At 39.3% G+C, this 25,909-nt stretch overlaps 1 protein-coding gene across 1 annotated transcript in view; it reads right to left on the minus strand.

The window, feature by feature from the left end:
- ARSB (arylsulfatase B) overlaps positions 1-23,209 on the minus strand; it is an 83,466-nt gene extending 60,257 nt beyond the window's left edge. Inside the window, exons 1-3 of the mRNA XM_017743715.1 lie at positions 22,995-23,209; positions 20,005-20,195; positions 19,234-19,441 (exon numbers count right to left, since the gene is read on the minus strand). Of these exons, the coding sequence (XP_017599204.1) occupies positions 19,234-19,441; positions 20,005-20,195; positions 22,995-23,070 (475 nt within the window). The 5' untranslated portion in view covers positions 23,071-23,209. The remainder of the gene's footprint in view (positions 1-19,233; positions 19,442-20,004; positions 20,196-22,994) is intronic.
- Positions 23,210-25,909: the final 2,700 nt, after the last annotated feature.

The following is a 25,909-nucleotide window of genomic DNA, read 5'->3' on the forward strand; positions in this document are numbered from 1 at the left end:
GAGGCACTAAGTCAGAATAACAATTTAATGGAAATTAAAGAAAAGGGGAAAAAAAGGTAAAAGAAAACACTGGTTCAAACTGACAGAGTCAAGATACAACCTGAGTCCCTGTTAGGCAGGGTGGTGGTAGCAGTCTGGTAGAATGGTGGCTGCAGTCCTCTGAAGCAGTGATCCTGTAGTAAAACAGTCTGCTCTTCCTCAGGAAGTCCAATGGTGGCTGTGTAGCTCCTGTCCTCTGGAAATCCAGTGGGAAGCCGGTGTCTCTGGTGTTCCGCCTCAGATTATATCCACGATGGGATGCTTGGTTCCTCCCTCTGGGTGGAGCATCTCACAATGGGGTAACGAGTCATGAGGCAAAGTGTTGATTAGGCTCATTAACAGAAGATAGTCCGGAGGGAGTTATCTCTGAGTCAGGCGGCAGGACAATGATGGGCAATTAACAGAAAGATAGTCTGGGGGGAGGAGGCAAGGAAACACTGCCCCACCTGATTTCAACAGCTGATGGGGATGGTAATAGAATACACTGCAACCCAGGACACAGTCTTAAGAGAAAAAGATCCTTTCAGCACAGCAATCCAATAGGGTAAGTATTTCTGAACTGTTTTTCTCTGTATACCTCAGAGCACAATAAATTTTGCATGAACAAATTTTAGCAGTAAGTAACAGAGGACCAAAAGTGCTTGATATCACACACACACTCACATACAAAATTAAACATGTCAAATGTATTATGTTAATGAGGTTTACAAACTTAAATACTTCTTGGATACCTACATTTGTTTTTTAAAATAGCTATCCAAAATTTAATACATCTGTATGCATCTAACTCATATATCCACAGAGAAAGAAATAACCAACCAACATTTACAATTTGACTGATTAGGAATCAGTCAACAAAAGAAAAAAAAAAAGAGAGAAATCAAGTGCAATGAAGTGCTGTGTGCCAAGAAAATCTTTGAAATCTTTGACTATGAAAACAGTTTTCTATCCTATTCAGAACACAGCCCAAATAAATAATTAGAAATAATAAATGTGCAAGGGCAAAGAAACAAGAAAACTTTAAGTATCTAGGATTATATAAATACAATTAGATATTATAAATCAGTTCAGTATTTGTTATGTACTCATGATAACTTTAACCAACCATTAGAGTCTCTAAAGATCTAGTAAAACATTTCTGGCTCCAGGCTACCAACACCCAGGTCTCCTTTTGCCTGAAAACAGTTACAAAACACTTGCCAAATAGTCCTTACGTACCTCCAGTACAACATCAGCATGCCCCAGCTCTTTTTACTGTTTTCCACCTGTTATTTAGCTCCTAGTCTTTTTTGAATTGATGAATCTATCAGAAGCTGCAAGAGAAAACTCCCATGCTCTTTGATTTCTCAAGGGCCCCTGCAGTAAGCTGATCTAGCACACATCTGTCTGATATGTAAACCATGCCAAACTCTGCTTGAAAGCCTTGTCTAAAGCCACACTATTTTTAAAGTGAGTACAGACCAGAAGAAAAAAACAACTTCAATTTATTTTCTAATGCAGGGTATTTCAATATATTATCAAATTAAAGCATCTTCAAAATAAGGAGAAAAAACCTTTTAAGCTTCTGCTACTCCTGAAACTAAAGGCTGCTAACACCCTAAAGCCATGAACTGTATGTCACTTAGCATGAAATATATGCATAAAAAGTTTGAAGGGAAAATGGGGTCAATTATAACCCCCATTCCAGTTTCTTGCTTCTGATTAATACATTAATGACTTTGTGAAGAGTGAAACTAAGGTGGTTTCTCTTTGCTAAATGGAACAGAATCCCTCCTATACATTCCCTCATTGCATTTAAAATAAATAACTCAGAAGGATGTTTAGTTTCCAAGTGCATCCCCCCTCTCTCCCTACCAAACAGAAGAGATATGTCCATATGGTAGACAGACAATAATAACAGGAGGACAGGATAGGGCTGACATATGACCAAAAGTATGCTGCAAAGCACTGAATTTTATGCATTAAATTTTCTTAGTGCAGAGACTGTCCAATAGCTGGCAGCACCTAGGTGCTTTTATTCAGTAAAAGCATTCGGAAGTTTATTTTGAATACATTTGGGTTTCTTCCTCTGCTTCTGGAAACAGCATGACTCTTAGAACAAACGTAGTGCTATTATCCAAATAATATTATGGATATTAGGAGGCACATTTATATCAGCTTTTGGAAGGAAAAAAGCAGGAAGAGGGCTGCTGTTAACTGTGCTTACAGATACTCCTTTTAAGCAGCGACCAGACAAAACCAATGCATCCACACCTTCAGATATATGGAAAATATCTGACCTCAGACCTGCTACATCTGTATTTTAGGCTTCAAGCTGTAAGGTAAGAAAAGAGGATGCTATCCCAACCGTGAAGAGAGCAGCTGGTGGAAAACTAGTTTTACATTTATTGCTGATCAGAGTCATATACAAGAAAAGAGGTCACTGACTTCACATGAAGCAGAGGCACTGAGGTGCACATGGCCTGCAAGGAGGCTGACAACCTCAGGGAATCATTATTTCACTTCTCTCCAGTGTCATTTGAGGGGGAAGGAAAAAATGACTACTTTGACCTAACACCCATTTTGTTTTCTTTTGAAAGCAAAAAAAGAAAAAGAAAAAAGAAAAAACAATCCAAAAACCCACTTCCAGGGATATGAAGTTGCCAAAACTTAGAATTAAAATGCAAACAGCAGAGACAAATGGTCTAATATACAGGCATTAGAGCCTCAGGGTTCTTCCCAGAACCCATATTTTCCATCCTAATATCCTGTATCCCCTCTTTTTTGGAGTTTATTTGAGAGGAAGCTGCTCTGATTGCCTTCTGTCACTCCTCTGGCAGACAATAAACAGAGCAATCTGGAGTTAATTTAAGCAGTTTAGCACATCAGGATACAGCTGGGAAAGGTTTTGGGAGAAAGGCTGGGGAGGAAGAAGAGGGCTGCACACAGTCCAACCAAGCCCGCACACAGGAAGGTGGCGCAGATGGGCACCTTCCAACACTACCACCTGCAGACAGGGAAAACTGCCCCATGACAAAACTCTCCAAGCAGCCCAGGAACAGCGGAAACCTCACTGCAAGGAATTTAGAAGTCCACTCTTAAAAGCAGGAGTGGCAGGGCCACTACTTCATGTAAGGAATATTACAGCCGATCCTTGGTCATCGAGTGGTAACCCAACCCCTCCTGTGTGTCTACCACTTTTATATTTCACCCTCTATAAGCCAGATGTCTTTTCTTTCTTCTTAAGTTTAGACACATGCAATGGTTTTACACAGTGCAAACAATGACTTGATTCCGGCCATTGGACAGATTTACATCTGTTTTTTACATCACTTTTATTTGAGTTCTTAATCACTTGGGGCCCTAGCTATACCCAGAATATATTGACTGAGTTCACTACCAGAAAGAAACACATACCTGCTGGCATAAAAATACAAAAACGAAACAAAAGTCTTCAGTTATTACTTAACGCAGGGGACATTTTAAAAAAGTGCTGCATGCACCTTAGGAAGAAATATGTGTCCGTAAGCTAATTCTCACACCAAGCACATAAACCACAAAAACTTAAAATCTTTACTCCAAAGAGTAAAGAAAATAATATTCTTTAGAACACTGGTCTCACAGGGGGGATGAAAAAGGCTAATTGTTTTGTGATCAGTTGTAACTGTTTTGTTTGCTGTAGGGTGTTTCATTGCCCTAGAGGTTAAGATGAAAGGAAACAGGTAAGTTAATTAACAAGGTGGAAATGCAACAGTCTTGCGTAGGTACATCCAGCATTGTCTAAGGCATTCCCAACAGCCACCCCAGCTTTTGCTGAATGCAACAAAGACTACAGGGGAGGAAAGGGGTTATTTTTAAAGTTAATATGGTGACAGAGAAACACACATAATGGAAAGTAATGGAAGTTTAAATAAATAATATCTGTTCTCTTTAATAATCTAAGTAGTGTTTTTAACCAGTTTGCATAAATCTGTTTTTTAGCAGCGGATTATGTTTTCCAGGCAGGGAAATGACAGATAACCTATTTGCTGAATGAGTGTTTCAGAATAATTTTTTGCTTGTTATTTATTTCTTTAACACCTTTGCTTGGTTACAAGTAACAATGGCTGAATAACATACTGCTGGACCTAAGAAAAGGATGTTAAGCTGGACAAAACTGAACCTCTGCTCTCATAAAAACAGAAAGAAACCTAGTGTTTAGTGTTGTGCCTAATACTCTCCCCTCCTTCATTTTGGCACACCAATTCAAGTGAGTGACAAGAAGGAACACTTAAATACAGAACTTTTAACTCATTAATGATTATTTTATTCCAACTTTGTGATTTTTTACCCCCAGCTACATGCCAAAACATGCCCTCTTTAAGTAATCCCATGTTTAAACCTCTGCAATCTGCCTGCACCATGCTAGTTCAGTAAGGTCACCAGCAATTTCCTCTTGGCAAGTTCCCGCCTTTCTCCAATATCATCGTCCTTGAACTTTTGGCCACTTTTGATCGTATTTCCTGAATCCTGAAATTGTGAAATCTCTCCTCTTGGCAACATCTAGCCGTACAGACCACATTCAATTATACACTATAACTCTGAGAGATTTTAAAGTGGAGTTGCTTATATGTGCAACAGAAACAACTGTAGACTTCAAAGGAACAGTCAAATTGCATATTTTGCTCTTTGTGGGCATTATAGTTTTAATGGGTTTGTGCCTAAAGATGATTCCCTACAACATTTACCCTGGAAACTTTATCCTTTATAGGTTAATTTTTTTATTTCCTTTTCCATTCCTGAAAGCGGGAAAGAAGCAGAAAACCCCGTAATGCACTAACAGAGTCCTCTGCTCAAAGACAGTATTTCATTACAAACAGAACTTTAGCCCTGGATGGTCAAATGATTCACAGTACACCCATACTTCAGAAACAGGCTAATCCTACCATTCTCAGAAGACATCTTGCCTTCTTCCCTCTGCAAATTTCTTATCTAATTTAGTGATATTAAAGCCATAAAGCACATCTACTTTGTGATTCAACCTGTGCTTGCCAAATGAATTTCTCCACTATTGCTTGATATCCCTGATGCCACCAACAATCAGAATTTATCATCTCATTTATATCATTGACCAAACCACCCACATGATCCTTCCTCAGCCTGCTTAGTCCAACCCTGCATTAAGAAGTATTCAGTCAAAGGGGTAGGTCACTGCAAACGTGGGGTGACTAGAGTTGATGGTGGAATCTTAAGTGGTGAGCTCCCCTAATCTCCACATTTACAGCTGCAGGTTTATCTTCCTCGCAAAGGACTTCTGCCCTCATGAATAACCACTACTTGACTCATATATGTGAGTCCAGAAGTCACATTTTCCCTCTACTCCCACTTTAGCAGGGGAGTTTTACTAAATCCTACTTCAGATTTCTCTCAGGATTATGGAATACGTGACCCATTAAACTAGGCAAGGTCTTTAGGTCCATGTTTTCCCAAAGCTTATCTTCTCATTTGCCTTAGGCTACAGGAAGGCTCTGACCAAACTAATCCAAAGAATAGAGGTAATTAAAACCTCTCAGATCACACAAGAGGTCAACAATCCTTAAAAGAGGCTGTTATGATTATGTTTACTCTTCACACAGTTTTGTCAAAATTATCTAGATTAATAAATCGAAACCACTGTAACTGTTTAAAATGTTTAAGCTACCCAAGGTCACTTGGAGGGAACCACAGGAAGCCACATGCAGGTCCTGAGCAGCTGAGAGACCTCAGGGGCAATCACCTGTGAAAGGAGGCACCTGTGGGCAGAAAAAGACCCCTAACCTTAGCCCCACACATCAGCATCACTGTCTACACAGCTATTCTTCCTCCTGAGGCATGCATTTTTCCTTTTAGGTGGGTGGGTTTTTTTTGGTTGGGTTTTTTTTTTTTTTTTGTTGTTTTTTTTTTTGTTGTTGTTGGGTTTGGGGTTTTTTTTGCCATTGTATTCTTCCTGGTACCTTCGACTTTATAATGAACTGTAACGGATGGTCAGCAGTAGTTTCTCTCTCCTAGTCAATGCAAACCATTTGAGGCCAGTAAAATGTAATTATTAAATTGTTTTAAACAAAATCTTTGCTTTTTCAATCCTTTGAAATCACTGGAACACACCTTGATGGCAGCAGAATGTGTGATACATTCAAGTAGGCAGGTATCAATTCATATCCTCTGCAGTCAGAACTGCAACTATGTACAACTTTACAGAGAAAAGTAATGGAGTGCACCTTTTATTTTTAACCCCCATGAGTAACAGAAGAATACTGTTGAAAAAATTTGGACTTAACAGAAAAAAAACACGCAGAGGATGTCTTTCTTTATATCCACTTGTTACAAATGCTTATTTGATTGTAAAACCTGTTACAATACTTCAGTGCAAATAGAAAGAAGTAGACGTAAAGCAGACTTAAAGAGATATAACTATTAAAACTCTCATTAAATTCTGCATACCAGATGTCAGCATATGCTATTTCATTGTTGATTTGATAAAGTACACTCTTGCAAGACACCAGAAGCAGTACAATGCTTCAATACATCCAGCTCTCTGCACTGATCAGTAATAATCTTTCGCATAGCCTAAACATGGGGACCACCTACAATACAAGAAGTCAGTATTGAAAAACCTACACTACATTTGCTGCATTATTTAGTTTTACGTGTTGTAGGTTAAAGCCATTTACTCTAAAATATAAGTGAAATTACTGCTGCAGACTTCTGGTTCTCCCAACCAGTTCAAGCAACTCTGGAATCTTAATACAGAATTCAGGGTCAGCTCACTTCAGCATACACAAAGCTCTGGCTGCATTTTAACTTGAGAAAACACAATTGGAGGTCAAAGGTAAGAGCAAGCATAGGCAGCATTCCACACGGCAGCAGTGCTCAAAGTTCAGATAAAAACAGGGCTGTTTCTTCCTGCTTAAAGAGAAATGTAAAGATAGATGCTGTATTTTCAGAGACAGATATTCCAGTCATAGGAGGCATGTGGAGGTCTCTAGAGAAACACAGAGATTTCAAAAGGGCATAAAGAGGTATAGAGAAAGCAGAAGAACGATTAAGACCAAGCTGTAAAGAACTGAAAAAAACAAACAAGGAACCTTCCAAAAGGAGGGGAAATTAGCTTATTTGTTCCAGCATTAGTACTAATGGAGGAAAAAAACTGCAGTGAACACTATGGTAAGAGCTCTCCTAGCCATTTTCACATCAGACATTTACATGATCTGATACACCTGTGTGCATCTTAGCAACCACTGCCTAATAACATGCTTATGGATTTCAGTGTTTCTTCTGGTATTTTTAACTCAAAAATCTGTAAAATGTATGGCTTCCTTTGCATTCAGTACATTTATGTTCTGACCACCTAAGTAAATTCTGCTGGTTTTATTCTCCCATTAATTAAGGCAGAGAGGGAAAATCTTACTCTTTTAATGCACACTAAATTGGTATTGCCCACAAATATTGATCCGTTATATTCTATGTTTAAGAAAAACATGAAATAATGAAAAGTGAAAGAAAGGACAGTTGTACAGAGCTTTTACTTGGAAGTTCTTAGATGCTTCTGTAGACTTTAGCCTAGCAGCATACTTTAACTCTGGAATATTCATAAATATATGAAACAGATATACTAACTAAACCATAGTGTATATTAACATGTATGAAAAAATGAAAAAGCAGGGAAGGAAAACAGATCCAGAATATCTCAGCAGGGATTCAAATAACCTTTTTCAGATACTACTCATTTGACTAAGGCCGTTTTACAACACCTGCAACTTCTTCCAAATTCTTAACCCAGACCAGACAACATTACATGCTTCTTTCCCAAGTGAATCAATGATTGATTTTCCCTGTGCTTCTACAGGGCTGTCACTGATTGACAAAGTAAGTCCCTTGGAGAAGCAATATTTCTAAATAAATATGAAAGCTTTGTGTCAGACAGTTCTGTGCTGTTTCAAACAATATTTATCAGTTACAAATGAAACCTAAAAATATATTTATATAAAATATCAAACTTCAGTCTATTTGCTTTAGTTCTATTATACAACTATGGAAGAAATACTGAAGTACAAAATTGTAAAAAACTAAGAAATTCCATTTTGATATTTTTGTATGGTCTTCTGTAATATAATGTACTGGTAAAGTTCTCAGTCCTGAGAGATATGGGTCAGGCAAAGAGTGAAGACAGGACCCTGAATTTTAGGGAAGCAAACTTCCAGCTCTTCAAGAAGGTCAGTAGGACCCCCTGAGGAAGCGCCCTCAAGGAGAAGAGAGCAGAACACAGCTGACAGATCTTTAAGGACATTTTCCATAGAGGTCAAAAGCTCCCGAACCCCAGGCATAAGAAATCAGGGAAGGCAGGCAATGGCTGAGTCAACCTGCTGGTAAAACTACGGGGCAAGAAGAAAATGCACAGGCAGTGCATTCCACAATGTGGAAGTAGGAACAGGTATTTTGGGAAGAGTATAGGAATGCAGTCCAAGGCATATATCAAGGTATGGCTGGAGCTGTGCATCCCTTGGTAAGGGATGCAAAGAACAACAATGGCTTTACAGACAGGAGAGAAAGCTCAGGGTAAGTTTAACCCTGCAATGGATATGACTGACAAACTGGTAACAAAGAATGAGAGAAGGGTGAGGAACTCAACAACTTCTTTGCCTCAGTGTTCACTGGCTGTCTCTTTTCTCACACCTCTTGAGTAGATGGACCACAAAAAAGGGATTGGGGGAGGAACTGTAAGAAAAGATCAGGTTCATGACCAGCTGAGGAACTGGAATTTACATAAATCTATGGAACCTGACAAGATGCATCCCAGAGTCCTGAGACTGATAACATTGCCAACCCACTCTCCACGACATTTGAAAAGTCATGGCACTCAGGGCAAGTCCCAGGTGACTGGAAAATAGAAAACATGGTATCCATCTTTAAGAAGGGAAGAAAGGAGGACCCTGGGAACTACTGGCCTGTCAGCCTCACCTCTGTGCCTAGGAGATTATGGAACAGATCCTCCTGGAGGCTGTGCTAAGGCACATGGAGGACAGGGAGGTGATTTGAGACAGCCAGCACGGCTGCAGGAAGGGCAAATCCTGTGTGATAAACCAAATGGCCTTCTAAACAAAGTGACAACACCACTGGACAAGGGAAAAGCTACAGATGTTCTTTATCTGGACTTCTGTAAAGCTTTTGACACAGTCCCCCCCAGAACATCCTTCTCTCCAAACTGGAGAGATGGATTTGATGGGCGGGCCACTCAGAGCATCATGTATTGGCTGGATGGTGACATTCAGAGAATTGGTCAATGTCTCAATGTCTGGTTGTTAATCAGTACTGGTCCCCATACAGAGCCCTCAGGGACACCATTCATCACTGATCTACATCCAGACAGTGGAACGAAGTCCCCCTTGGCAAATTTGCAGACAACACTCAGCTGACTGGCACAGCTGACACACTTGAGGGATGCAGTCTCTTCCAGAGGGACCTGGACAAACTGTAGAAGAGGGCCCATGGGAATCTCATGAGGTTTAACAAGGCCAAGTGCAAGGTGCTGCACCTGGGTCAGAGCAACCCTGGTATCAGCACAGGCTGGGGGATGGACAGATCAGAGCAGCCCTGCCCAGAAGGACTTGGGGGTGCTGGTGGCTGGGAGGCTGGGGGCGAACCCAGAGAGCCAAACGTGTCCTGGCCTGCATCCAAAGCAGCGCGGCCAGCAGGGCCAGGGAGGGGATTCTGCCCATCTGCTCTGCTCTGCTGGGACCCCACCTGCAGTGCTGCATCCAGCTCTGGGGTCCCAGCATGGGAAGGACATGGAGATGTTGGAGCGAGTCCAGAGGAGGCCATGAAGTTGATAAGACGACTGGAGCACATCCCCTATGAGGAAAGGCTGAGAAAGTTGGAACTGTTCAGTCTGGAGAAGAGAAGGTTGCATGGAGACGTTAGAGCAACATCCAGTACTTTATGAGGGTTTAGAAGAAAGGTGGGAACAGGCATTTAACCATGGCCTGCTGTGACAGGACAAGAGGTGATGATTTTAAAACTAAAAGAGAGTAGATTTAGATTGGATATAAGGAAGACATTTTTTATTATGAGGGTGGTGAAACTCTGGGGCAGGCTGCTCAGAGAGGTGGTGGATGTCCCATCTGTGGAAACATTCAAGGCCAGACTGGAGACAAAGCTCTGAGCAACCTGATCTAGTTGAAGATGCCTCTGCTCACTGCAGGGGCCCACTCCTAGAGTCCAATTAGAAGACAGTATCTTTCTTTCCCACAGGAAAAGACATTTCACAATTTGGAAGACTAAGACGGGCAATCAGGAACACGGACAGAAACCCATACTCACCAGGTCCCAATAAAATATGGAAGACTAAATTCCTTAATTCCAAAAAATTAATTTCCTCCTTTCCTCACATTTCTCATACATTTCCACTGTGCAACACCTCAGCTCAGAATGATCAAAGCTTAAAAAGAAACTCAAACTCTCATGAGTTTGGGATATTTTCCCCCTTCTTCTGTTGTGCTAATGCATTCAGAGGTTTTACAAACCATAAACAGCAACAACAAAAACACACTTCTAATCCTGAATCTTACAGCAATTCTACCCCTGTACCACCGCCAGCTAGGCAGCACAATTCCCTTAACAGATGATGAATTACAAGGGATAATGGGTTGAGGACAGGTTTTTCAATCATCTTTGTCTCACTGTTCCAAAAGTGTACAAGCCACTAAACTAGACAACAGATGAGATTGCTTCTTTGATTCCTTCATTAAACTCTGGCTTTTTTTTCCAATACTGAGATTTTAATTTTTCTCTCTGATATTGTAATACTGCATTTTAAAAATAAAATTCAACTCAACCTTGAGCACTAGCAGCCATGTAGGTCCCCTTAATTTACAACTAAACAATAATGAGTGTAACAAATATAGAAAAGGATGGCAGAAATAAGATGGCATATTCAATTTGTCCGCAGTTTAGTTCTGTAAATATTTTTTACATGTTATGTATCTCATGCTCCTTTGAAGGGCTGGGGCTTTAGGAACAATCATGTTCTTAAACTTAATCAGAACCACATGGAGGTCAGTATGAGGGTCCATCCAAGTGAATCAGAACTGGAAAGTATATTAAAAGTTAACTATGAAATTATTTCATATGTAACTTACAGAGTTTAAGAAGCCAATTTACAATGTTAGTGTCTTGGTATTGCTGAAAACAGAACATGTCAATAAAATAACTCACATTACCTTCAATATTTCTACAAATTAGATTTTGAAGTATACAACTAAAAATAAACAAAAGGAGTAACATGTTAACAACCTCAGACAGTGAAAAAGATAGAAAGTATGACAAAACCCCCATTCCAAGGCCTTTCCTCCTGTCGCCTATTTCAGATGGGGATACTGCAGAAGAGCCAAATTCCTACAGTTTCATTTACATTAAGTGTTGACATCTCCATTCCATAATGCAAATCTGGACTTTGTACGATTTTGTTTTAAACACTATTGAAATTACGGGGGCAGCAAATAGTTTACAGTGGTAAAGAGCAACGAATGGGAACTACAAGCAAGAGCGATTCAACAATTTAAAACCCTTTATTTAGCAGACATGATACCACCATGCATCATTTAATATGTATTACATGTATTATGCTATTTAAAAATGGAGTGAGGTACATAAGCAGGAGACAAGTCTACTCGTCTACTGATAGGTCATGCCTAATACTCGTACACAATTTTGAATGTAAACTACAATCAGTTGCCAATATCAACAAAACAAGCAGGCAGCTAGCGCTTGCTTTGGTTGGGGTTATTTTAACCTTTTTTTAGTTTTGTGCGTCAATTTTGCATATGTGAAAGGGAATTAAATAGCACTTACTAGTGCCAGACACAATATGAGCAAACATTAGCCAGCATCAATGCACAGCTCTGTAAATGCATCTCATTTTTGACCTCCAACATTCTTGCTGAAAGTCTAGGTCACAGAACAGGACTTCAGAGACCTTCCTTTGTGTGATTTAAGCTCATGGTTGTGAGTCACAGTTAAACAGAGAGCACGGTCAATAATAGTGGTAAAGGATCACATTTGGGGAAAATTTCTCCCCTCTGATCTTCAGAGCATAAATAATGCTTACTCTGTACATGTTCCAAGTGCAGAACTCCCATTGAGGTTTCATTAGAAAAAAAAGAGTACAGAATACACAACAGAGATCTACACTTTGGATAGGAGACTCGCAGCATGAATTAGAGAATAACTTTGCCCGTAAGTTGAACTCATGTTCTTCCCTGCTTCCCCACATTGCATCTGGAAGATCCATGTGTAGCTGCATTTTTCAGTCGTGCCACAAGTGTGATAGAAGACCAATCACACTCCCTCTGATGGCTAATACAAAACACATATTTCCAACAAAATGAACCAAAATCACTTGGTAAGACCAGCTAACAAAAAAACATCTCTTGTATACTTCAGTCTGATGTTGTATACTCAAAGCAGAAAGAATAACCTTGAAGGTTCAATGTTCAATGGCAGAAATGCCACTTTGTCTTCAGAGTGCTGATACATTATTATATTTCAGTGCTTGATACAGATTTATTTGTGTATGTGACATAGAAGCAATGCTGAAAGCCTTTCAATTAGAGGGACGATAGAAAACTAGACCTTCTAACATCAAATTCTGCTAATGTAGTTCTTGTTGTGCTTTAAATACAACCATAGGGGTTTTCTTTTCCATCAGGGAATATAATACCTCTCCTGCATCAGAGCACCATTTGCTGAACAACTTTACTGAGCATTTACAGAGTAACTTTTATCGAGTTGTGCTCATATAAATCAACCTCTATGTTTTTTTGCAACTCACCAGAACTGTCTCTTTATTTTCTTGACTTCTTCAAAATTGGAAAAAAAAAAAAAGAAAACTGATCTCATGGGAGAAAGAAATGCATTTGATATACACAAGCTTCCAGCAGTTACAGACTCAACCCTACAAAAGCTGCATGAACAATGCCCTTTTTCATCCCATTGAAATTTTCTTTTTTTTCTTTTTTTTTTTGCTTTCCAGTACAGCTTTCACGATAGCAGCAATCCTAGCACAGACAGTTTCAGTCGAGTGCTTTCATTGTGAGCAGTCTCAGTAATTAAACAGGTCTCAGTAGTTACAGACCCTGCTGTGTCAAGGTCTACACTAGCACACGCCACACATCACTAGACACGACAGAAACATGGAAGAAAATTTTAACCCAAAACCAACAGAAAAAACCTGACACGCTGTTCATATGTCTGCAGTGAGCAAGTTAGACAAGACACTGTCAGGAAAACTTTGGATTTGTCCCACTGACAGGAGAACTGAACCTGACCACTTTTTGGGTGCAGAAAATTCTGACACAAAGAATAAAGGCTTCCCAAACACTATTATGGAGAACAAACTGGTATCGTTTAATAGTAATCATAGTTTAAGGCAACCTTTTGGGAGCTGTGGGAGATTATTAAACATTATTGTTAATATATGAAATGGGCTGTTTTCAGCAATCATCTCATTCTAAGAAAAAAATTACTACCAAAGCTATTAACATGCTTAAATCAAAGCTTTACACAAAACTGGCCAGCTTGCAAAATTCTGGGCAAAATTCACTTCCAAGTTTCATTTACAAATGAACTTCACTTCAAGCACTGGCATTCACTAAAAACAGGAAGAAAAAATCAAGATTCAACTTATGATGGAGTTTTTAAACATGAAGACAAAGAAGAAGCAAATGTCTCTGGCACAAGGTCACTCCCTGTTCAGGAACTTAGCTTTGGAGTGCTAGGTTTTGCATGGAAAAAGCTGGGTGGGTGAGGAGGGATTAATGCTAGACGGAAAGGAAGATAAATAAACATTTCCTACAAAACATTCTGAGTTTTCATAGGATTTTAAAATGACAGGGAGGGAGTCAATATATTGACTATCAACATCTTTCAGTATTGATTTTAAATCCATTTCCACTACAACATTTCCACCTTTGATAACATATTCTTAAAAATCGAGTCTCATTACTATTACCTGCATCATACGACAGAGAAGGTGTATTTTTATTTCTAAAAAATTTTATCACCCACACTTTAACATGGAAAAAACCTGAAAAAAAAAATAATAAAAGCCAGCACTGGAGTACAAAACACCAACCACATGCACCTTTCACTGTCATTGACATGTAACAATTCTAACCAATACAAGTACAGTGATCTGTCAGAACTTTTGCCTGTATAAAAATGAGATTAAATAAATAAGAAACAGAAAAATAATATTTGGGAATAGATACAGTCAAAAAACTAGTGTGACAAAAGGTGCTTGCAGCTAAGGCACCAGTGTTTATTTCCACTCAGGAAGCAGCAGATGATCAGCCAATAGATGCCAAGACATCTTCCTCACTGGCAACACACCAAACCTCTCAAAAACCTCTGAAAGACCAATTAAAACAAGTCTTTAGGACTGTAATATAAAAATCTGAGAGCACAACCATCAAAATTAGCACTCTGACATCACACACAGAATAACTGCTCTAGCCAATCTGTCCTTCAGCTGGCTCAGCCAATCTGCAATTAGAAGGCTCTCTGAAGTCCCTTACAAGCAAAAGTGAAGAAGCAGGAGTTCATTTGTGATCAAAGATATCAAGAAGAAAAGAAAATGCCCATAAGGACTCAGTGAAAGTCAGATGCGTAGTCCCAAAGAAGAGGATGGTGGGTGACTAAAAAAAAAAAAAAAAAAAAAAAAAAAAAGGTAATATGACATTTTGGGGGAAAAAAAAACCTAGGGGTATGATACAAACGGTACAAACATCAGTAAGGATGTCCAAAACAATCTGTGCTCTTATTAATCATCATTCTACAATGATAAAAGACCATCTTTTGGAGTGAAAACAGTCATCACTGTCACACGCTCCATTATGGAAAGGATTTATGTGGTTTTCCCTTAGCAATATAAACCAAGGATTGAAAAGTTCCACGTGTTTTGCTTTCCAAAGCCCTCTTATGGCAACTACCGGGCACTACAGTGCTAATCCACATTTTAAAACAGAGAGAAATACTGGAAGAAAGGAGTGTTGCTCCACAGTGGTTTAGTTTAATAAAAAGCTGAAAGTTAAATGAAGCAAAGGATAGTAGCTTTAATACAGAACTGAAATTAGGGGTCATATTCCTTTGCTTTAATGTTGGCAAATTTACACCAAAATTTATTTTAATACCTTGCAGAAACTGTAATCACATTTTACTCAGAGCAAATCTCCACTTCTTACCTCAAATCACAGTTCTGTATTTGAAGCAAAATTTGGACTCTAAGTCCATGTTAATAGTTTTGAAGCAAATTTGTACCCTTTAACGCTTTTCATGACCTTTATTTTAAATTGAGGTCCTGTTCAGGGACATTGGAAGTTACGGACTCCTATGATTGCTAAAAATAAAAATATACCCTATCTCTCATTCTCTTTGATTTCAAGTGGATAAAAGGCCATGGGTACCTACCACTGCTGCATTCATTTTCATCTGTTTTGCTTAAAAAAGCAATGATTTCATTTTCATCAATGATCTCACCAGATCTTACCAGATCACAGACTTACTTGTATCAGCAGTATAAAAAGTGCTCCATAAAAGCAAATTCTATTTCATATCAAGCCACTCAAGACTTTTCAAGCTACTACTTGATACACCACATACCATCGAACCTGCTCACTTTTTTCTTACTTACTTGTAGAAATAGCCTGTTTATCTGTTCAAAAAGACACCAGAGGGTTGATTTACAGGACGTACTGATGGAGTCAGATTTTGCTAATGATCAAACATAATGAAGTTACATTTTTACCCTGGTATCTCCATCAGACCACTTTAAAAAATAACTGAAGTTCTTCTACACATTTAAAAAAAAAAATGTGCAGTATCTCCATTTTTCAACTGGCATGTTTGCAAGGCAATCCCTCTTAAGCCATAACAAATAGAAAGAAACATGAAAGAGTATAATAAAAAAAAACCTACCACAAGATCAAAGATTACATCATATTCTACAGTTTTTCAATTTGCACCCACTAAAAAGAGATCTACAGTTTGAGGTCAACACTTCACAGTGAAGTAGTCAGAAGACCATGTTTGATGCAATGCTACTTGCTATAGCACAAAATATTAAATGACCATCTGTAAATTATTCTTTGGGCAGGACCTTAAAAGCACAGAGAGATGCAAACATGGAACGTGAATTTTGGCTGCAACTAAAAAGGAAATAGTAATGAATCTAGTAAAATGTACCATAAAAGCAATGTTTTCTTTTTGCTCTACAGACTTTCGACAACACCTTTATCAAACCACATAGCTAACAAAATTTTTCTCTTAGAATGATTTGCCTTTGAAAGGACCTTTAAAAGTCATCTAGTCCAACCCTCCTACAATGAGCACAGATGTCTTTGACTAGACCAGGTTATTTAGTGCCCCATCCAACCTGACCTTGAATGTTTCCACAGATGGGACACCCACCACCTCTCTGGGCAATCTGTCCCAGTATTTCACCAACCTCATTATGAAAAACATCTTCCTTATATCTAATATCTGAATCTGTTCTACTTCAGTTTAAAACTATCACCTCTTGTCCTGTCACAACAGGTCCTGTTAAAAACTCTGTCCTCATATTTTTTATAAGCCTACTTTAAGTACTGAAAGGCTGCAGTAAGGTCTCTTCAGAGCCTTCTCTTCTCCAGGCTGAACAATCCCAGCGCTCTGGGCCTGTCCTAATAGCAATGGTGCTCCAGCTCTCTGATAATATCTGTGGCCCTACCCTGGACTTGCTCCAACAGGTCCCTGTCCTTCCCGTGCTGGGACCTCAGAGCTGGATGCAGCACTGCAGGTGGGGTCCCAGCAGAGCAGAGCAGAGGGGCAGAATCCCCTCCCTGGCCCTGCTGGCCGCGCTGCTTTGGATGCAGCCCAGGACACGTTTGGCTCTCTGGGCTGTGAGTGCCCATGGCTGGGTCATGTGCCAAATGCTGGTGCATTTTCCATCTCTAGGCAAGTATGATGATTTTGTGTCTTTAACATTCTCATTAAAGTTATGGATAAACTTCATCATTCCCTAGATTCTCCCTTGCAGTACTCATTGAAGTCCTTGAATTGATTCTTACTCCCACAAAACAGGAAGAACTTTCTTTGACAAGAGTTCCTGATCATAAAGAAAAGTGTGTGTCCCCTGCTGTGTCCCACCAAGCAAAAAGAGGGTCTCCCAATTCCAGAACAGCACTTGGGGCAGGGAGAGGGACTTCTTCAAGCAGACATGTCCTCAAGAGCTGGAGAGAAATCATACTATAATCATATGCTCATATTGCAGCTTCCAGTGCACATCAGGACTCCCAGTTCCAAAGGACTTGAAAGCTGTGCAGGCAGATTTCACGCAGCACAGCTCTCTGCACGTGATGCTCAACTGCAGACCCTCATATGTTTCTTTTAAACCATGCTCTAATGTCCATTCTGAAACACACCATCTGCAAAAGCACTAAGCAAAATATAGAAAAACTGAATAATTTGGCACTTTTTTTCCTTTTTTGGCCTTTTTAAAATGTTTTATGGTTACAACATTTGGTTTTTGAAACTGTTTCCTTATTGCATGCAACGTTTTAGGTCTGTGAAGAATAATTGCGTGAAATAAAGAGAGAACACTGAAAAAAACCAAATCACTGGCTCCTGTCCTGCCTGATCTTAGTCCAATTTCTACGCATTTTAGTCATATTAAATTTAACTCCTGGAAGTTTAAACTGTCAATTAACTCAAAATATGTCCCATTTGATAGGGCAGACACTTGATTCTCCTGATTGTTTGGCTCTTGTTGAAACATACTTGCAACTGATTGTAAAATAATCACTGTTAAAGAACAGGGTAGACTGTCACTATTCAGAAAAATAAATGCTTCATAAATGAAAAAACCAAATTTGTCTTTTTAATTCACTCATACCTTGTAATTCTAGCTCAGATGTATTTAGTTTTATTCCACAATGTACTGAACAAACATTACTGAAATAACTCTACCAAGACCCCATCAGCAAAGACTGGATTTTTTCCATATGGAATAAATACTGGTACCATTTTCCATATGTCTTTGCTTACTTACAGTTCTAAATATAAAAACATTGCAACTAGAAACAGGCATAGAAGAGTTATCGAATCCTGCTAGAGCCAAAACCTGGACACAAATGTAACATCATCAGGCAAACAGGTCTGGACTCAAAATGAAATTCCAAGATTCCGAGTGCTATAGGAAGCAGCTGCTAAACTCAAAACATATCAGAGCATTTTCATCAAATTTTGGTTGGTTCTTTGTTTTGGTTTTGTTTGTTTGTTTTAGTTGTTTTTGTTGTTTTTTGAAGTGTTCACAGAAAATTAATTTGCCATTTTGACTGCCCTAATATGTAAAGTGTGGACAAAAGAACAACTGTATGCATTGAAAGGCTACTTCCCACTTTCAACCAGACAAGAGCAAATATGTTCCTGAAACCCAGCCAAGCAGCTGTATTTCAAAATGGTTCTGTTTCATTCTTAATTTGGAAACAAAGGGGACTGCTTTGCAACGTATTATTTGCATTACTCTAATAACCTAGAAACCAAATCATGTGCCTGTACATACAAAAACTTAGACTGTAATTTGGCTGACTAGACTGCTCATCATATTTTCAGCTGTTTTATTAACAGACCTTTGTTTCATGGGAGTAAGATGCTAGTGAAAATATTTCAAGAAAGACAAAAATTACATGTCACCTTAAAGCAAGAGAAAGAAAGAGTTTTGGCTTCAAGCTGCTTGCTGTCTGGCTGTTTGTGCTTCATGCAACGCATGGCAATTCACAGACTGGACAGACAGCTTCAGAACAAATAAATTTGTAGACAGCTCGCAGCAAGGATTCAATTCTGACAGATTCCGACAGTAACTGCAGTGTCAAGTAAGATGCTTCTAACTCCACTGCCCTCCTCAGATTTTACAAAGCTGTTTTTACTCCACCAGGAGCATCCCCCACCAGCACAAACACTACTTCAGAGTTGTTTTTGTCAAGCTTGAGAAAGCCCTAAGAGCAGGGAAAGAAACTGCTGTTTGACTCAAAGTCCTGCTCAACTTTCATCACTCTTCTGTAGTTAGAAAATATCTGGAGGAAAGACAGAGGGGCCAGATGTCTCTGTAGTCAGCTTGTTAGATGCTGTAGCAAAGTTATTACTGAAAGAATAGTTAAAGGAACTTACCAGTAGAGAAAACAAAAACTGTGTTGTCCCAAAGACCGTATGCTTTCAGAGCATCAGTAAGATTTCCTACTGCTTCATCCATAAGAGTCACCATCCCTGCATACTGGCGCCTCTTTACATCTTTTATGGAAGAATATGGTTTCATGTATTCTTCAGGGACCTCGAGAGGTTCATGCACAGACTGAAAGGCGAGATAGAGAAAGAGGGGCTGGGGTGGAAGGGACAGAATGGAAATTAGTTGAACATAAAGTAGTAAGTGCAAAATTTACTGCAGCAAAAGCAGACCTGATTTATCAACAGTGCAGGTAGTGTATTTTGATTTCTTCTAACACTTCTACATCTTCTAATCCCTGCACATAAACTAAGAAAGTTCGAAAAATTACTTTTGAAAAGCTGTGGAAAAACATCAGGTGTCGCTTTTCCACATAACACAGTTGCTGACAACTTCTTTCTACTAAACTTCTCCCCTTAAACTTCCCTTCTCTTTTTAGAAGTGCAAACTACTTGCTAAACCATTTCTAAAAAATTATTAATTGTAATACAATAAAAGAAATGGAGAAGAGTAGCAGGCCAGGACCATGCAGACAAAACTGATTTTGGCAGCAGACAAGACAAGTTTTACAAATGCTACTTCTCACATTTAGCTCTATGCACTTACTGAATAGCCCCGAATTACAGTCCAAACACAGCTTTCTCTACTAATATTTCATTAACATTTTTTAAAACATTCTTTAATGTTGAAGTTATCAGAGTAGCAGCTGTTGACTGTACCTTCTCAGTTTTGTGACTGGCTATAAGATCTATAGCTCTTTCTGTGAACAAATTTGTGGAGTACACATTTTTAAATCCAGTTGCAACTTCTTCTCCATCTCGGAAGTCCAGAGCACAGCGCGTCACATTCCTTGCTTTGATGAGGACGCAGCGGTCATGAGTATAATAATCCTCACTGCCCAGGAGATAGCCTAAAACAGGAAAAGATGTCAAATGAGCAGGCCAACATCGTGTCACATAAACACATACATCAGGAGGAGGAGAAAAGTCAAACATAAATATCAAAACATTAATGGTTTTAAGCTAAAACACTAATTCAACCCTGGACCACCTACAGTGACACCCCTGACAGGTCTGAGTAGCTCCACATTTAATATCTCATAGGATTTTCATTGCTAATGCAAGTAGTAATTTCAAAAGAAATTAAACATTTTGAAAGCAGTTCAATGACTTACTTATACTTTGATATCCATTAGCATTAAACTAATGCACTGAGACCAAAGGCAGGGATCTAGCCGTGTGCTAGTCTGATTTTTGGTGCTACGATTTTGTATGTTTGTATTTTGACATAAGATTTCCATCTCTATTAGAAAGTTTGGAATTTTTAAAATTCACTTATTCATAAACACCCAAGTATGAATCATGACGTCTGCTGTAAGGTAATTTCTGATCCACTGCTGACACCAGCTGGTGAAGGAAAGACACTATCATTTAGAGATATCCAAAAAGAACGAAGTAAAAGTTCTACATGTGTAGATTTGGTCCTACCTAGGGCTACCCTGTTAAGCACTGAGAGCCCTCATGCTTTAGCAATCACAGATAAAACTTTTCCAAATGACTTGAATCTCAAAAATTACACTTGAAATTAGATTTTAAAATTTTCCCCCAATATCCTGAAAAAAATAGATGAATCTGAAAAAAATACAGTCTTATGTTCGGCAAACAAAAACTTGGGACAAAAATCCAAGACAGAAGAGCTTTACTTGAATTTTTATTCAGCAGCTTCAGCTATTTATTTCTGCAAAAACAAATGTAAAAGAATAATGAAGTTGTCTTAAATACAATATAAATGGCTACTATATTTTTAGGAGGAAAAAATGGGTATTCTTTCAAAAGATGAACTGATTTTATGTGCAGACTGCTTACATCAATGTACTCAGAGGCACATGTGTCCTGGGTTGCAGTGCATTCTATTACCATCCTCATGAGCTGTTGAAATCAGGTGGGGCAGTGTTTCCTTTCCTCCTCCCCCCAGACTATCTTTCTGTTAATGGCCCATCATTGTCCTGCCGCCTGACTCAGAGATAACTCCCTCCGGACTATCTTCTGTTAATGAGCCTAATCAACACTTTGCCTCATGACTCATTACCCCATTGTGAGATGCTCCACCCAGAGGGAGGAACCAAGCATCCCATCGTGGATATAATCTGAGGCTGAACACCAGAGACACTGGCTTCCCACTGGATTTCCAGAGGACAGGAGCTACACAGCCACCATTGGACTTCCTGAGGAAGAGCAGACTGTTTTACTACAGGATCACTGCTTCAGAGGACTGCAGCCACCATTCTACCAGACTGCTACCACCACCCTGCCTAACAGGGTGTCAGGTTGTACCTTGACTCTGTCAGTTTGACAGTGTTTTCTTTTACCTTTTTTTTTCCCCTTTTCTTTAATTTCCATTAAATTGTTATTCTGACTTAGTGCCTCCCACTGGTTTGTTTTCAAACTAGTACAACATGTTGCATTTTTTCCATTTTGAATGCCCACTAGGGGAGACTCTGCATCAAGTGTGCCACAGAATCAAGACCCTAATCATAATCGATGCCTACTGGAATCACATGAACACTGTAAGATATTAGAAAGCTATATCCTGCTATATCCTCTGAAAAATAATGTCACATTGGCCACCCAACAACCATACCCAGAGCCAGCCTGTCCTCAGGCTCCTGCATTAGGAGCCTGCTCAGTCCCAGGGTGAGATTTCACAAGTAACAGCAGCCTATCCACACCTATGCCATCAAAAAGATCCCAAGTTCCCATGAACGGATGAGAGGAAGCACAAGAGTTTAAGAAATGAGCTGTTATATTCTAACCACATATTAGCTTAATTCCATTGTGAAACCATGGCCATCAGCTCCCTGAAGAAGGAAAAGAGATAGACTAGCCAAGGGAACAGTTTTTCCCACCTAATGTTTGGACCAACATAGTTTATAAAAAGCACACACGTAACACAGTCACACTCTTCACCTAAGCCTGAGGTTAGACAAGAGCAACACAGACTTCTGCATTGAAATGAACTGTTTTGAAATTCATCGTTCAAGGAAATTGGCTTAAGAACAACCAAGTGGAGATGGACCTCTTTGAGCTGTGCAGAATGAGATGCAGAGCAGACAGCCCAAGTAACGTAACAGCCATGACACTTGTGCAAAACTAGTAAATGTGGAATCGACACTGGGACGAGCCCAAACCACACGAGGAACAATAAACAGTGAGTAGCTGCAAGTTGCTCTGCAAGTAATGCACTCATACTTGGACAATCTATTGTTTAGTCTGAGAGTTTGACTTCCTAACTTGTGAGTTTTTGGGTACTACTTTATGGAGGCTTTCACACCATCTCATTACCAGCTCTGGAAAACCAAAGCTACGCAAACTGGCTGTAGCCCCCATTCCCTATTCCCCTGGGCTGCTGTAGGTAGGAGACAGAGAATTTGGAATAGAAGTAAGTCTGGGAAGGAGGAAGAGATGAGGCAAGATGGCAAGAGAGAAATACCTTACTTGGAGGCACAGTAATTCCAATACTTTCCCCAGTAAGTTGTAAAGCTTGAGCATACATTTAAGGCATCATCATTTTTTTAAGCAGTGATAATTCAGAAATATGCACACGCAGGTATGGCTTTGCTTATAAACTAACAGTAAATCTGCTGTTCTTACGAGAATGGGGCATCCTTTTTAACACTGCATTTATTGCCCACGTTAAATCAAACCATTACCAAAGTAAGTGTCAAATCCTCTGCGGGTTGGAAGGCATTCTTTTCTGTACATCCCTAAATGCCACTTCCCCACCATGTGAGTAACATATCCCGCCTCTTGAAGTAGCTCTGGGAGGAGTTTCTCATCCAGTGGCAGACAGCTGGGCTGGCATGGCCAAATTATCTGGTGTTGTAAGCCTGTGTGGATCTAGCAGAGAAAAGAAGCATGAGAGATCACTTACAGTGCACTCCATGGGTTAATTTTACAAGCAGGCCCAAAAAGAAACACAGCTGCATCAGAGGTTAGCATTAGTTTTAGGGGCTCTTCATTTTACTGATGTAGCACTGAAGATGATGAGGAAGCTGCAGGTGGAAGGCAGGAGTTGCATGGAGGAAAACAAGAAAATGGCACTGCAAGAGTTAACATCTTCCCAGGCATAAATCAAGCACAATTTTAAAAAGCCCCAAAACAAGCCAACCTCAAAACAAACAAACCCAAAGCCTTTTATGCTTTTAGCTAGAAATCTAATAGGGAAGAATTACCATTACAGTCTGTTTGAAGGCTAAGGACATCTCAACGTGGAGGGGGAAATTTTAAATGGGATTGAAATGCGCAAAAACACATATGGCAGGTGAAGCTACCAAGCTTTTGCCTGTATCAGAGAACAGTCACTGGAGGAAAGGCTAATAAAAGAAAACTATTTTTCTATTACTCTTCTAAAAGGATATTATATATACATTTATATATTTATTTGCATGCTTTAAATGAGTACAAGCACTATAAAAAGCATTTGGATATGAGGATGACACAAGCTTTACACTGCCTAGATCTGACATTTAATAATTCTTATTAACAGACATTTAATAGTTTAATAGTTTCCAGTCTCACTAAGTGGTGAATTTCGTATCTCTTTACAAAACCATGACTGACAACAATACTTCGAGTAGTATATGATGTTGGATGTAAGGAACCTCCTCAGTTACTGATACTATAAGCTGACTTTTGTCAACTTCCCTGTCTTCTCCACAATCAAAAAGGCAATACCCTAAACCTTAGGCCTGCAAACATACATATACAAGTACAAATATCTCGTTTATATATTAAGTGTTTCTAGCAATCTGTGTGTGTGTCAAAGCACAAAGCCTCCAAGACCCCCTGGAGCAGATGACACCAGATTTTATGACTCCACTAAGCACACCAGTGTAGCAAGCTGCACGATTAGCTTTCAAAGCATTGCTTTAGCAACTCTCTGAACTGACTTTTAAAACAAATAAGCCCCAATCTTAGGCAAGTGGGCAAGGAGGCCCTTTTCTAAAGGGCCTACAAGTTACTCATTTTCTATGAACAAGGAGGTTCCAAAAATTAAATTTTAGTATAAATTTTATATTATATACAAAACTATATTTAAAATATTTTTAAATACTGTACTACAGAAAACATTATTAATATACAGAAGGACACAAACTAGCAAAGCATTGTAATTTCTTGCACTGTATCTGGAAAATGAGAAAAAGGAGAAGGAAGCAATAATTTAAAAATATATAGCTATCTTAGACCAGTATTACTGCTTTTCTTTCATACAGATTGCAAGGTGGCTACCAAAATTCCACCTCCAGAGATGACCAGATTTAGGTTACTTTCTCAAGTCTCTTAGCAACTGTTAATCATATCCATGGGTAAAACAATTTTTTAAAAAATCCCTCATATTTTCTGCATAATATAATTATTTACTGCATAATTATTGCTGCACAGAAGGTACCCTCTATTAAAAAAAAAAAAAATTACTTCCATTTTCTAATATTATTTTACTCATCACAAAGACCATTAAATTATCAAGCCAGATGTATGGGATGAATTTAAATCCAGACTGACCTATAGATACTTTCAATGTCCACTTTTAAGATGTGATGCAGCAGTGGCCCATGTCTTAGAAAGCACATTCAGATTATGAACTGTATTTTAAAAATAGTCACTACAAAAAAGTATTCTAGGTTATTGAATAGAACACTTAAAGAGTTGGTAAAGATAATGCAAATTGCTTCTTCCTTTTCATCATTACTCATTCTTGGGAGTTTCCAGGAACAGGACAAATGTTGCTTGGAAAAAGTGTCACTGAGAAAAACCTGCCTGTGGTAAGGGAGAGCACCCACTAATACAGGATTGACATTTATTTTCTTTTATTCAGAGCAGTCTCTTTGGCAAATCACTACGGTTAACATGGATGTGCAGGACTTCTTGAGAGAGAGGGGAAGTTTCTGAAACACACTTAACCCTTTGTGAGTTTCTTCCTTCTGTCCATGCTGCTCTTCCTGCCCCCCACTCCCCATGTTTTTGCAAAAATCACAAAAAAGGATGGGAACAGGTAGAAGTATACCAGTATTATAACACCCGAATCTTATACCTGTGCAACTGGGGAAAAAAAAATTTTAAAAGTGGAAGAAATCAGAATAATGAGTACCAACTATCTGGTCACCCAGACTAATGATCACGCTGTGCGTACTCCATCGAGGAGCAGAACATCTACACCTCCTACCAGGTGGAGGTGAATGTACAGCTTGTGACGCATTTAAGCGCTGCACTGGAAAACATGTTGCAAAAACTGAACAAATGGTGCTGATCTGCTTCTGCCTGCGTCTCGACCGTGCGTCTGTCCAGTGGAAAAAATATCCAAGAGTCAGATGACTAGGGCAGGGATATCTCCCACGACAGGCTGCCGTGCCTGTTAACCCAACCGAAGCACAGAGAGCACCTCGGCTTTTCTGGCACAGAACGATCTGCACTGATTCCATGTTCAGTTTACTCCCGAGCTCGCAGACAAAGCGAAGTTTGCGTTTCCGAGCAGCTGTTACCCACAGCGCAGCCCTCTCCCCTGCGCAGCTGCACAGAGACCCAGGGAGCCCCAGCGACACGGGGTACGGCCAGAAGAAAGCAGGGA

Source organism: Corvus brachyrhynchos, unplaced genomic scaffold (genome assembly GCF_000691975.1).
Source record: "Corvus brachyrhynchos isolate BGI_N302 unplaced genomic scaffold, ASM69197v1 scaffold8, whole genome shotgun sequence".
NCBI lineage: Eukaryota > Metazoa > Chordata > Aves > Passeriformes > Corvidae > Corvus > Corvus brachyrhynchos.